Source organism: Rhinolophus sinicus, linkage group LG01 (assembly GCF_036562045.2).
Source record: "Rhinolophus sinicus isolate RSC01 linkage group LG01, ASM3656204v1, whole genome shotgun sequence".
Taxonomy (NCBI): domain Eukaryota; kingdom Metazoa; phylum Chordata; class Mammalia; order Chiroptera; family Rhinolophidae; genus Rhinolophus; species Rhinolophus sinicus.
The window spans coordinates 207,351,156-207,365,151 of NC_133751.1; the positions used below are offsets into that span (position 1 = coordinate 207,351,156).

At 55.2% G+C, this 13,996-nt stretch overlaps 1 protein-coding gene across 1 annotated transcript in view; it reads right to left on the reverse strand.

The window, feature by feature from the left end:
* Positions 1-11,775, reverse strand: part of PER2 (period circadian regulator 2) — a 38,319-nt gene extending 26,544 nt beyond the window's left edge. The window contains exons 1-4 of the mRNA XM_019740944.2: positions 11,634-11,775; positions 2,668-2,909; positions 2,010-2,072; positions 885-1,039 (exon numbers count right to left, since the gene is read on the reverse strand). Coding sequence (XP_019596503.2) covers positions 885-1,039; positions 2,010-2,072; positions 2,668-2,891 — 442 coding nt within the window. The 5' untranslated portion in view covers positions 2,892-2,909; positions 11,634-11,775. The remainder of the gene's footprint in view (positions 1-884; positions 1,040-2,009; positions 2,073-2,667; positions 2,910-11,633) is intronic.
* Between the last annotated feature and the right edge of the window lie 2,221 nt (positions 11,776-13,996).

Consider the following 13,996-nt stretch of genomic DNA (forward strand, 5'->3'; position numbering starts at 1 on the left):
GAGACAGAGCAGCTGTGGTTATCTGAGACCCAGGAGAGGGGGGTGTCTGACGGAAAACTACACTCTGTTAGAAGCTATTTAGGGGCTTGGAGTTGATTAAAATGTAAAGCGTCTGAACTCAATGATATGAGTATTTTGGAATTTGCAGTGTTTGTGAAGATTTCTGCAATGGCTCCTCAGACAAAAAGCTAGTCCACTGTCCAATGCTAAAAGCTCTGTCATATTCTGCCACCTAATGATAAAATCCAAACGTGCCCACAGATGGAAGTGGGGTATAGGTTTTGGCGATCCCCTTACCGTGCACCTGTGACAGAAGGAGGTGCTCTGCCCTGCCTGCCTTCCTGCCCAAAGCCCACCCCATGGAGCTCACACATTTAAACAAGACACGAACGGCCTGAAGTCTTGAACCAAGAAGCTCTAAGCTACTGTCCCTCAGGATGAGCTCCGGTGATCCCGTCCCTTGTATCCCTTCCCATTACCTTTTAAAGGAGGGCAGGCCCCCAGCTAAGGGCTGTGAGACGTTTTGCTTCAGTGCCATCCTGAGCTGCTCACACGGCACGTCACTGACGCTCTGGACAGAGCCTGGACATGCTGGACTCCTGAACATGACCTGACCCAGTCCAGAGCACAAAAGTTTTACATTGTAAATGGGTTTCTTTTATCAGCTGGTTTTCTACCTGCTTTATTTTTCCCTCGAGAAGTCAAGTGCAGTAGCAAACGTGCAATGAATTGGGGCTTCCAATCATGGCGGATTAACCAGACGCCTACATTTCCTTCTGCTGTGTCAGGACTGAGTTTGAGAAAGCCAACACAGTCCAAGCTGCAATGTGGGGGGACATGGAACTTATTTGTATGGGTTGGAAGAAGCCTGTGAGCGGACGTACCTTTCACTTGCTTCACGCTCCTCAGGGCATACTTCAAGGTCGCCAGTGTGCTGGCTCTGCCCTTGGCCTTCTTGTCTGCGGGGAGGTGGACCTTCAGCTCCTTGAGCGTTCTGACCAGTTCTTTGTGTGTATCTGCTTTGGCAGACTGCTCACTGCTGTGGAGTGAAAGCAAGACACCAGCCGTTAGCTCCCCGTGCCTTCTCTGTGGTTTTTCTCTTTGCCCTTTTCTGAACGGATGTGCCTCTAGTTGAGTTTCCCAGCCAGGGCACTAAGACACCTCAGTCTGCGTACTTCTTGGTGGCACTGCAGGATGGCTGGCAGCCTCCCTGGCCTTACCCACTGGAGGCCAGCAGTACCCTCGCCACTTGTGACAACCCAAAACATTCCCAGACATTGCCACCTGTCTTCTGGGGGAGATGAATCGCCCGTGGCTGAGAGCCACTGCTCTCACCCAAGTGAACGGGTTAGAAGCCCCCCTATGGGAGGGAGCTGGGCTGTACCCAGCCAGGCCTGCTGGCCGACCCCCAGTCTGGCTGAGCGGGCTGCATCTTAGAAAAGGCTGGCGTGATGGAGATTAGAGAGGACAGCAGTGGCTGTGCGGTGTGAATGTGAGTCATGAGCACAGGACGACCTCTAAGGAAAGGGCGTTTACAGAAGGACCTTCACACCGCAGGGTCCAGAGGTAGGAGAAGGCAGGGCAGTGAGCCTTGCTGAGGGCGTGGGCCTGTTTAGAGCAGAGGGGCATGGACATTAGGTATCTGCTGTGATGGCCAAGTGCCCATGTGCCCAGGGCGGAGAGCTGGGCGTTGCTCCAGCCGTCATGTGAAAATGTGGATGGGAAATTAGGATACATTTGTTACAAATCCCTAAGAAGGGCGAGGAATGTCCCCGTGAACATGTCTCAGAGGCAGACAAATCTGCTTACATCGAGTGGGACAAGCTTCAGAGGCAGAGCAACACCGGGGCTCGGAGCAGCCGGTGGGGATGGACCGTGTGTGGAAGGCTGCAGCTGGGCTCACCGCAGACAGCTGCACAGTGACAGGTTCTTGGAGAAGCTGGAAAAAAGTCACCTCACCCACCAAACCCAACCTCCAATAACAAATCTTTCAGTTCAGCTGTCCTTACCTGCAGCCACTTGTAGATGGGTTGTGGTCAGCTTTTGCCATAATCAGGCTAAAGGCGTCCGGACTGTAAGAACAAGAAATCAAGACAGAACTTACTAGACTCATTGGGGTGGGTTGCTGCATAAAATATAGAAACGTCTAACCACTATGCTGTTCACCTGAAACTAATAGAAAGTAATACCTGATGTCAACTGTAACCGAAAAAAAGAAAAAGCAAAGGGAACCAGAATACTATGTTCCATGGACGTGCCCCATCCAGCCGGTGACAACAGCACAGCATGAAGCATGAGGGTAAGGTGACACTGGGACACACAACTTTCAGGGAGCAAGAAAACTAAGTACTGGGAGATGCGGCCCGAGCCTAAAGCAGCAAGTTCATTTCTACAAACCACCCAGCTGCTCGCTGGGTTCCCTGACATGTCTGCCTCCTGAGATCTCGCTGTACCCACTATTGATCTATTGGCAACCGGATCCTCAAAGAGGACAGTGGCATCGTTACTGGGAAGGACAGACCCTAGTCAATTTTAGTTATTCTAAGTAAGATCTTAAAAAATCTTAGGAGAGTTAAAGGCAGCAAAAGCAATGCGATGACAAGGGAAATGAGACCCTGAGGAAGCAAACAACGCGGGGCTCCGTGGGCAGCCGAGCACTGAGCCCACCTCTGCCGGGCGTCCGGCGGCTCCAGGCCCAGCTCCTTGCCGCTGTCGTCACAGTCGCTGCTCTGGGAGCCCCGCCCTGTGGAGCAGTTTTCGTTGGTTTCATTTCCGCTGGAGCCACTGCTCATCTCGACATCCTCCTGGAGCGGGGCCCCACTGGGCGTGGGCTCCATGGGCTCCTTGGTGGGGCCGCTGGGGTTGGGGACAAACCCGGCGAATCTGTTCATGCTGACTCCCGAAAGAAGCTGGCAAATGAGAGAAATGTCGTCAGCCACGGGGCGCAGGTGGTTACCTCACGCGCATGCCCTGTGGCCGGCATCTTTCTCCACATTCCGCTAAATGAGCGGGTGTCGTCAGGGTCACTCGTGGGCATTCTTTTTCTTTCTTATTCGCTGAGCTGTTGCCTGCCCTGAACTAGGAAGGCAGCAGAATCCGGCAGCCACAGCCCTGACAGCCTAGTCAGAAGGTGAGAAGGGTCGGGGAACACAGCCCAACCGGGGAGCTTGGGGAAACACACATTCCCACTGAGTGGCCGGCAGGGCCTGGACCCTGCATCTTATAAACCTCCCCTGTGATGTGGGGGAGCAGTGGGGTGCAGAAATCTTGGCCATCACAAGTTACAGTTGACCCAGAAACCATGCTGTGGGCAAGGGGAAGCCTCGAAACCACACTGTGGACAGGAAGAGACCCCAAAACCAGGCTATGGGCAAGGGAGACACTGAAATGGACTGTAGGTAGGGGGAGACTTTGGGGAGAGATGAGGCTGTGGGGAGCGGGGTTACCCTGTGAAGAGGGCAGAACAGGGAGGGCACACAGGGTTCCAGGCACTGTAGGCAGTTCCAGCACCCACTAAAGTGGTTGTGGGTGGGGTGCAGGGGTGAGGGAGGCCAGCAAGGAGTTCACACCTATCTGTTTATCCGGGAAATGACTAGGAACCCCTGAGCATTGTAAACCCCAGGCTGATCTAACTCAGTTTGCAGCTGGACAGCTCTGCACTGCCGCACGGGACGGAAACTTTAACTTTGGTGCTGCGGGGCAGGTGGGTGGGGGGGCTGACATTAGAGCCAGGCCAGCCACAGGCTTCTGCACTAACCCTGGAAGACAAAATGAGGGGATGAGCCAAGGCAGTGCATGTGTGGGTGGGAGGGGTTTGACCAGAAGCCTGAGGACAGGGAAGCTGAGATGCCACAGGGTGAAAGGACGACCCAGGAAGGTGTCTGCCTTGGGGACCCAGCAGGAAGCAGACGCCCAGTCAAACCAGAAGAGTGTCTGAAGAAGGTACAGCATGAACGGGCAAGGTCAAGGTTAGGGAAACAAAAGCTGTGTAGCCTGGCAGCTGCCAGGTAGGGGTGGGAGAAGCTTTTTGCCCTGGGCCTAGCCAGGAGGGCAGGAGGAGAGGGCTACTGAAACCAGTGGGACCACACACCCTGCGGCTGTGGGCAGGAACCCAGCTTCCCTCTCCTCCTGACTTCCGAGGGCAAGGGGACCCAGCCTAGGCCACTGAGCAGGGAGGGAAGACCTAGAGGGCCCAAGCAGTGGGCCTTCCAGGAAGGGGGTGTCCCCAGAAGGCAGAATGTGCCCCTCAGCTTCCATGTGCTCAACGGCCAGATGCTGGCCCGTTGGGCTCTGGTTGATGATTGACAGCTGCCACAGACACTGCCAAGGGCCTGTCACATGCCATTTCACGTAATCCTCGGGGTCCCTGTTTATACTGCATGTAGAACACCCTTCTGGGTTCCATGGATGAGAAAACAGGTAGGTGTCTTGCCCGAGGCCACACAGTGGCAGGTGACAGCACTAGGTCCCTTGAAGACAGGGACCCATGGAGAATCCAACCACATCACTCTTTGGAGAACAGCAGGTCTAATTAGATCTTGTCTCATTCATGAACCAATAAACAGACAAGACATGTAGCTTTTGAAAAGCCTGCAACAAAGACAAGGTGGGCACAAGCTCCACGGCAGTGAAAGGAGCAACTTTAGGACCGCACCTCCTCTGTACCTCAGGTGACAATCAAGAGGCAACCAAAAAGGAACGCAGATGAGCCAGAGCCACAGACTGAGCCGACAACACCGCGGGAGAACAGAAAACCAGGAAGACAATGTTCAGAGTCAGTAATGAAGAGGATGGCTTCAGGGCGGGAGGCTGACAGTGAAGCCCCGTTTTACCACCTGTGGATCGTAGCTCTTTCTGAGAAAGACACCACAGCAATGAAACAGAAAGATGCATGTGAAGGAAACCATCCTGGCTGAAGAGAGATTGGCTCTGGCCATTAAAAGACTCCTTGAATACCAGGCAAAATGATGTGAAGTGTGTCCAGGCCTAGCTGCGTCTGATTAAAAATGATGTTTTCGAGGAAAAAGAAAATTCTACCTGCATCCAAACAGGAAAAACAAACAGGTTACCAGAAAGGGTGGAAAGCCATGCTAGTCTTGGACAGCTCTGCTGCATATTTAGTTTTCAGAAGATACAGCCGACACATCACTCCGAGAGGAGAAGGTCATGGTCAAAGGGAGACCTCAGGCGGAGGACACGTGCTCATCATGCTGAGAGACAGCTGCCGCTTATCAATATCCCAAATCACAGAGAACCTGCAACAGGGGCACGTTCCAATGAAAGCAGAAACAAAACAGGCACATCTACTGTTGGGTCTTTTTAAACAAGTTCTAGCTAATTCAATGAAAAAAACGCAAGTGCCACTTTTGGGAAGAGGGAGACCAAAGATGAAGAACAGGCGACTTCCACGCCGAGAAGGACGCACGATGTACAAACTCCCTCATCAGCAGGGAGGCTGTGGGCACCCTGGCCAGGGCACCTCGTCCACTATGGCTGCCCTGGCCAGGCGCCAGCCTCCAGCCTCAACTTCCAACCTGGCCCCTGCCTCACCCGGCCCTGGCTGCAGTCCACCGGGCCACCAGCGAGACCCCCTCTCCCCTGGCTCAGGACAAGGCCTCCTGGCGGCCTCCTGTCACCTCCTGCCGGGGCGGGCCCTCGGGCCAGACACCGCTCCTCAGGCACGTGGTCCTGCTGCTCCCTGGTGCCCACAGTGCCTCATGTGCAAACAGCACGATCTTGCCCCTGCCATCTCCACATTCCCGCCGGCTTACTCTCCTCCACGGCACTGACACCACCAGGTTCCACAGATGTGTTGGAGCTTTGAGTGGTTCCCTGCTGTAACCACAGGCCTGGCACCTGCTGTTGAAGGCACAGAAACCGGGACATCTGCACTAGGGGCACTATGCACCCATTAAAAACAGGGAGGCCAGACAGACATTGGTGTGGGAAGCTGCTAGGACATGAGCGAGCAAGCCCCTTTCGTAGGGCTCACACTGGAATGTGCCGGCACCGTTCTACACACTGTCTTCCATCGACTAACTCGCTCTTGCTGTGTGCAGCGCTGAGGGCTGGCCTTATGGCAGAGAACAGGACAGACACGCTTCCTGTCCTCATGGAGCTTCCATTCCCCTAGGAAAACACCATCGCCTAAGGGAATGGCACAGTAAGAGATTCATGCTGCGTGCTGAGGAGAAGGGGGCAGAGCAGGGCTGGGGAGGTGTGTGGGAGGGGCCGTGCGACGTTTTAGGGAGCGTGGCCAGGGAAGGCCCATGTGTAGGTGACAGGTGATAGTTGACCTCAAACCCGCACCCCTGTCCGTGGTGCTGATTCAGAACCCTTCTGCCTCACTCTCCCCAGCCTGGCAGCCACTTGCTCCTCTCCAGCCGCTGCTGGGCACACACGCACGTGGTCCTCCTGTCTTCACACCTGAGGCCACCAGGATTCTCTGGCTCTGCCAGCCATGTGTGGCCTTGGATGAAGTGCCACACCATGGGGTGGGCCCTTGCTTCCCCAACTGCTGCCAAAGGGCCTGGTGAGGCAACTGGACCTGAGGGAGATCATAATCCCTGGGAGTAATTGGCCACGGGGGACAGGAGAGAGGAAAGGGCCAGAGGGTAAGTCCCCTTTCCATCCGTCCCTCGAATGGACTGTTCTGAAGCTTTTCTCTCAGTCCTTCCTTCCTTCTTTTTCTTTCCTTTTTGATAGTCTTCCTGATGAGGTCTCAAGGGGCCAAGCGACCCGCTGGGTGTCTGAAGCAGGGCATCATCATTAGGATGTCGTCTTGTGCGTGCATCCCAGCCTTCTCATTCTCATTTCCCTTTCTCTAACTCTTGCTGCTGGGGATTGCCCCTCCCAGGAAAGTGTAAGCCTCTGCCCAAACTCTGCCTTTAAAAGAACCCAAATTAAGACAGACTGAGCCAAGTGAGAGTGGGCCAGGTGCATGCTGGAGGAAGAATCGTCTAGGCAGGGACAGCAAGTGCAAAGGCCCTGAGGCAGGGCGTTTGAAGAAGATGGACGAGTCTGGAGCAGAGAGGGCAAGGCGAGGTAGGAGGGCGACATGAAGTCAGAGCCAGATCTGCACCTCACAGGGGCAGAGCCAGAACGCTGGCTTTATTCTCGGTGAGTCAGGTGAGTCGGGGAACTGCCGGAGGGTTCTGTGCAAGATTTGACTCACCCTTTAACGGGCTCGCAGAGTGGGGCAAGGTGGAAGCCATACCTCTTAGGGGGCTCTTGCTATGGTTCAGTAGAGTTGCCAGGGGACTGCCCATGGTGCCGAGGACATTCTCTCATTCCCGCCCCCTCACCTCCCTGAACACTACCCAAGTCCCCCTACAGCCCTCCCCAGAGAAGCAGCTGGTCCTTTCTGCTGAGTGAATTATGAGGGCTGAGTGCTCAAGTGAGCAGCCACCGGATGGCGGGGGCATCAGTGGGCCCCGCGGCACATCCCCAAGCCGCCCGGGCCTTGTTTCTTCGTCTGTCAGGTGAGGCACCAGCAGCGCCTGCCTCCTATTGGCTGCTGGGAGGGTGAGATGACGCAGCCTGTGCAAGGTGTTGAATGCAGTCAGGTCCAACACAGGGTACCTTTTATCATCACTGCCAATTGCTGCAGGAACACAGCACAGTAACAGAAGTCTTTTGTTTTGTGTTGTTTTGAAGGAGATATCTCATTGCCAAGAGAGCTGTCACTGGCTTGTATTTAAGGACTAAGAGCTCAGCTGGCGCCCCAGCCCAGGAAGGAGGTTTTGCCTCCCTGCATGCCCAGGGGCTTCACTTAGCCCCTCACAGGAGCTCCTGGCTTTTACCGCCCGGCCCCTGGGAGCCTGTCTGAGTGGGCTTCATGGAGCAGGAGTCACAGGATGACCTTAGGTGGAAGAGAATCATTTTGCAAAGAGGGTCGGGCAAGCATGGCAGAAGTGTGAAACAAAAAACCAAATCAAATCACCCAAAACTTCATTATTCCAGAAAATGCGCTGCTCAGCACTGACAACTCTAACGGACTGACCTCATATTTTCTAGTTGGCAAAACCACCGTGCCTGTCAAAGCAGACTTTGCCTCCTGCTTTCCACAAATGTTTACAGAACATCTGCTCTGCCAGCACTGCCAGGCCCTGGGGAGCCCCCGGGAAACCTGGGTTTCCATCCCTGGGGGGGCGGTGCTCATAGCCTAGGGCAGCAGGGGCCCCGGGAAGGAAAGGACAGTGGGCTGAAAGGGGCTGCCAGGGAAGCTGGGGCACGCCTCTGGGCATGAGCTGGCACGCCGGTCCCGGGAGGCCCCGCTGCTGCCCCCTCAGTGTCGGCACATGCCTGTGTCCCCAGAGAACGGTCAGACAGAAGGAAAGGAGCTAAGTTTGGGTCCTGCCTCTGGTCATCTGACCACACCTTTGGTAGCAAGGACTGCCTCCACCAGACAGAGAGCGTTTAGAAAGTGCAGCCCGCGATGAGGTCATAGTCTGGGATGGGCTTCACAATAATACGGGAGGGGGAGGAAATGGGGGCGAATGGAGAGGGGCCCGGAGCTGACCCTCTTGATGCTGGCCCATGGATTCACGGGGGTTCATTACACTATCCTCTCTCCTTTCACCTATATTCAGAGTTTCCATAATATATAGTCAAAAAAAGGGGGGGTGGAGCATAGCCTGAGCCCCAGTGCCACCCTCCACTGCCACCAGCAGGACTGGTAAAGCCTTCTCTTACTCAGTACCTTTGAGCCTACCAGGGAAGCACATTTCTCTCTGAAAGTCAGAAATCAGAGTATGGTTCAATCCCTTAAGGCGATCCATTTTTTGAAACTGAAGTATACTGTAAATTCCATGTAGAAAAGTCCCAAATCGTAAGGCCAAGGCTTGATGCGTGTCTACAAACTGAGCACCCATGCCCCCAGCACCGGGATCCGGAGGTGGAAAGCTGGCAGTGTCCCGGAGGCACCTGGTGGCCCTCCCAGCTGCTACCACCTCCGTCACCACTGTGTGACTTCTCACTGCCTGGTTAATTCCGCCTGCCTTTGCACTTTATATAACAGATCTCATAGCCTGTACTCAGCGTCCACAAGCCGGCAGTATTTTACAACCCCAGATATTATAGCACGATGCTTCTTCCCGGTAGGAGCCAAGTCCCCGAGGCCAGCTTGCTGTAATCTGGAGAAAATGTTTGTCCTGCTAAATAAACACTGTGCTCTCCATGGCAACTGGGTAACTGAGGAAAATGTGACCGTGGCTGTCCAAATATGGAAGGAAGGAGGCTGGGGAGAGGCATGTCTCAGCCTCGCTAAGACCCCTTCCCATAGTCTCAGCTCTGCCTTTTAACACCTCAAATATGCAGCCGCACAGATTTAAAACAATAATGCAAAAACGCTGGCTTCCTGGCTTCAGAGTTCAGCTCATGAACTACTCTGGGTGCCTGTGAACCCCGAGCTGTTCTTACTCCGCTCATCACCCCAGGCAGAGCTCTAGGAACCTTCAAGGCCTGCGAGGGCTGGAGCCCACTCCGCCTGTAGAATTGCCAGCAGCCATGACCCCCACCGTGACCCGTGACTGCTCATCTGTTCACTTACTGCTGATTTGTTCTAGACTTGGAAATACAGTAACAAACTCATTACAGATGTGCATACAACGAGCATAAAGAGTTGACAGAGGCCCCTGTCCGGACCTTCCTGCCCCCTGAGGGTCCGCAGGGGCCAGCTTTCCACAGGGAGGGGCACAGAGCGTGTGCATAGCTTTGGGGTTACGTGTTTCTAGTCAGTGTTGCTGAAGACGATAGTTTTCAACGTCACTCTTTCTTTTGATTAACTGCTCAGAGGTCCTGCCAGACCCTCAGTGACCGGACAGTCTGGTTTTTGCAGCCCAGTGCAGTTACATCATCATTTAAAAACAGAGGCGTGCCCACCAGAGTTCTTCTGCAAGTTACATGCGTGCATGAGCAATAGTACAAATGAAAGGAACCTTTCCTATCTCTTTCTAAGCAGGCAGACGTGCCTCACAGGGGACGTGCCTCACCAGGTGCCCTTATGTGGAATTGAAACAGACCTGGAAGACCGTTTAATCTGAGCCCGTCTGCACAGATGAGGAAACTGAGGCCCAGAGGGGGAGCTGGCGGCAGGGCTCCCCATCCCCACTCAGCACCCAACCGCCACAGAAAGCCAGGGCTGTGTTAGCTCTGCACCAGTCACACTCAGACGACAGCGACAGATAACTGTGAACACCCACAGCACCAACCCTGGGATGGCATATCACGGAGCTTCCACTTAAAAATAAGCAGTCCTTCTGTCCGTCATACTCATGCGCCTTATAAAAAGTGATCAACCTTGTTTTTAAAAACTCAGTTACCATTTAAAGCCTTCAGGTCAAATCCTGTTCCCTTCTCAGCCAAACCCTGCCTGGGACCAGAAACCCTGGGTGGCTGTAAGGGCGGCATCTGTCCTTTGCAGTCAGGGAGAAGCCAGTGGCCCTGCTGTGTCGGATGGGGGAGGTGAGAGAGGTACTCATGGGGGCTCTGCCATGGTGCTGGGGTTCTTAACATTGGGGGGACCTGAGGCCCCTCCCCCAGATTCCAGCCCACTCAGGATTCAGCACCCAAATTCAGGCTTCATAGAACCTCAGACGGAAAGACCCTGCAGACACCCAGAGCCCGGGTCAGGTCCTGCCATGATGTATGCCCAGCAGGTATCCGGGCCTCAGTTATCTCATCTGTCAAGTCAAGGGGTTACCCTGGATGATTTCCAGAGTACTTTCTGGCTCCGTTGCTCTGTAAGTATGAATCAGCTTCCCAAACTGGTTTCTTTTGTGTGGGTGATAGAAACCATGGCAACCGAGTTGTCATCCCTTACCCTGGCCTTCCTGGAAGGTTTATGCCACCCGCCCCCTGGTCCATGTCCCAGGCTTGGCAGCCAAGGGACACCAAGGGACATCCCAGAAGGATGGTGTGATTGCTGTACCACAAAGTGGGACTCCCCTTCCTACCCTACCCGGGGAGAGAGAATAAGTACAGGGAGATGCAAGGTGGGCATAGGGGGTGAACATCGCATGGGGCCTCCCTGTCCGCAGGGTTCCTTCCTAGGCTTTCTTATCTCTGCTCAGGCACTCCAGGGGACCCATGGACTATCCCTCCTAGACCAGCGCCCACCAGTGGCCCTGCCCCCGCTGGAGACTTGGCTCTCTGGCCTCAGAGCAGGAAGCCAGTTCCCCAAGGGGCCTTCCATGTTCCAGGGACAGTTGCACTGACCCTTGGCTGCCCTTGGCCTTCCCCTATTCTCTCCCCTTTGGGGGAGGGAGGAGTCATTTTTTAAAAATCGTCTAGAGAAAGTCAGTCTGGTGTGGGAGTCACTGAGTAGCGCTGTGACCATAATCAAGTTGCCTAACCCTTCCAAACCTCAGTTTCTTGATCTGCAAAATGGGGATAACAGTACCCATCCCCGGGCGGATTTCAAGCCGAGGAGGAGTCAAAGGGCCCCGGAAGCTCTCGGGTCGCGCCTCACTAGCCTGGAGGAACCGCCGCCGTCGCCCGGAGCCCGCCCGCCGGGACCCAGACCCGCCTGCCTGAGGCCCGAGCCGGCCCGGGCAGTTACGTAACCAGCAAGCCGGGCGGCCAGACTGCTGTCCACGCCTCAACCTGGCGCGTGCGGCCCGCCGCGCACTCACCGCGGAGCCGCGTCCTCCCTCGTCTGTCCGCCGGTCCGTCCGCGCGTCTGTCCGCCGACGCCGCACCGGTTGCAGCAGCCACCAGAGCAGCGCGTAGTCCGCAGCGCCGCTCGCCTCTGCTGCTGCCGCTGACTCGCCGCTGTCACATAGTGGAAAACGTGACCGCGCGCGCCTTGCCCGCCCTCGGCGCCCTCCATTGGCCGCCGTGCCTCCTTATTTGCATGCCGGCGGGCGCGGCCTGCGAGCGCCGTGCGTCCATTGGCTGCAGTGCCCGTCGCTCTCTTTACATAAGACGCACATGGAACTCCATGTTCACCGCGTCGGTTCCTCAATGAAGACGCGGCGCTCTCGTGCCCCCCTCCTCGTCTTCCCGAGTGGTTCCTTCCACTTCCGGCCTCGGCGCTTTCCATTCAAGACAGCTCGCGTCCTCCGGCTCCGGGAGCGCGGAGTGGCGCGTACCACCGCTGGGCGGGGGAGCAGCGCGGGCCCGGATCCGCTCCTGTGCACCTGGGTCTGGCCCGTCCCGCGGACGAACCCCTGCTGAAGCCCAGGCCCCGGGAGGCTGCCGCCATCGGCGACGGGCCAGAGGCGCGACCCCGGCCGCCACGGCCGCGGGAAACTCCCTGTGGACATCTTTCATTCACGCGTTCACATTCATTCATTTACTCTCATCCATTCACCGGTAGGCCCTGACGCTGCCTAGGAGACAGAGACCGGTGGCCCTGTAGGAGTTCCCGGTACATCCCCACCCGGGCGACCAAGGTGGACACTTGTGCCAGATCTGCCGGGATGGTCAGCTTCCAAGTGGCCTTGATTATTTTTGAGGCCATGTGTCCCAATTTTTGGTGGAGGAAATAGGATAATTTTTATTATGGGAGGTACAAAAGAAATAAACGATGTTGTCCCTGCCCCCAACCACGTCATTAGGAGAAAGGATTGTTCTGTGAAAAGCGAACTTAATAGAAGACTGAATTGGGCATTCTGGGTCATGAACGGGCCTGGCCGGAGCTATCCCCAGAAGCTTCATGTTGGAGGCAGCACTTGGAAAGTGGGAAGGAAGGCTCAAGCCGCAGAGACACATGAGCCACGGCTGGGCCTGCAGCAGAGCGCTGGGCCCTGGAGAACCTTGGCCAAGCCCGTTTGTTCTTCCAGTAAGCATTGTTTGGTGCGTGTCAGACCCCAGCCTTGTGTCTAGTGTCAGGAGAGAAGCCCGGTAGAGGGCCGAGACTTGCTGGTGGGACCTAAAACAGCACGCTGGCTCCACGGCAGCTCAGCTCCTGCAGGTTCTGGAACACAGGGTCTGATGGGGGAGGCAAGGCTGGCAGAGCTCTGAAGGGCTGAGGGGGCACTAGCCATCCAAGAAGCAGGGACCTGGAGCATCTCCCTCCATGGGTCCTGTTCTTCTGCTGGGACTCTCCTGGAGACCAGGGATGGGAGGAAAGGAAGATGTATTATCTGGAGCCTGCAGGCAAACTAAGCTGCCAATTTTCAAAGCCGAACACACATTCTGGAATTCCTACGGCCAGCCACTTCTTTCTGCCTCCTTGACAAGGTGTGTGTGCAACTTCCTCAAACACAGATGCAAACCGGGGCAAATACCAAGTTCATCGGGACAAGTCTTCCCACATAAGCCCTGGGGGGCCTGCTGTGTGCCTTGCACTCTACTATGAGAGTGTCCCCACCTTCGGTGTCCCTGACATTGACACCTGGACACGCTCTCCACCTCCTTCACAATGAACACACACCCCCAAATCCAGGCCCAGCTGCTCAGACACACCCCAAAGCGCTTTTGTTTCTTCACACATTGACGTCAATGGTGAGCTCTGTCCTGGAAACAAGAGTAAACGGACAGCTCATCCACACGACAGAGTCTCCTCCTGCTTGTCTTCTCTTGGGCTTGCTCCACATTCAGCCTGCAGCCTAATGTCACATTTCCTCCCTAAATTTAACCCTATTTTGATATTAAAAATAGTGAAATAAATTATTTTAGAAATTAAATGGTGTAGGTCTCCAGAACTCTTCGAAATCTGATCTATTTCAGTGTCTCACAGCTGGTTTCTTCATTCCTGTTTTTGGAAACTTTCATTCACTCCACTAGTATTTGTTGACCCCTGGATATGGGGGGAAGGAGTGTTTTGCAAACATGCATTTCATTGGCTCCTTTGCTTGTCAGGAGTTTGCAACGCAGCAGGGGTGATGAGGCAGGCTTGGAGGCAATTTTGTCTAAGATGGGGTGTGAGTCGCAGGACAACAGGACAGACCTGGGCAGACGTCTCCACCCCAGCTCTAACAGGAGAATGCTGAGGAGTGCAAACCCCCAGGACCAGGCCGAGTCCATGGGTGCCATTCTCACTGAACCAACA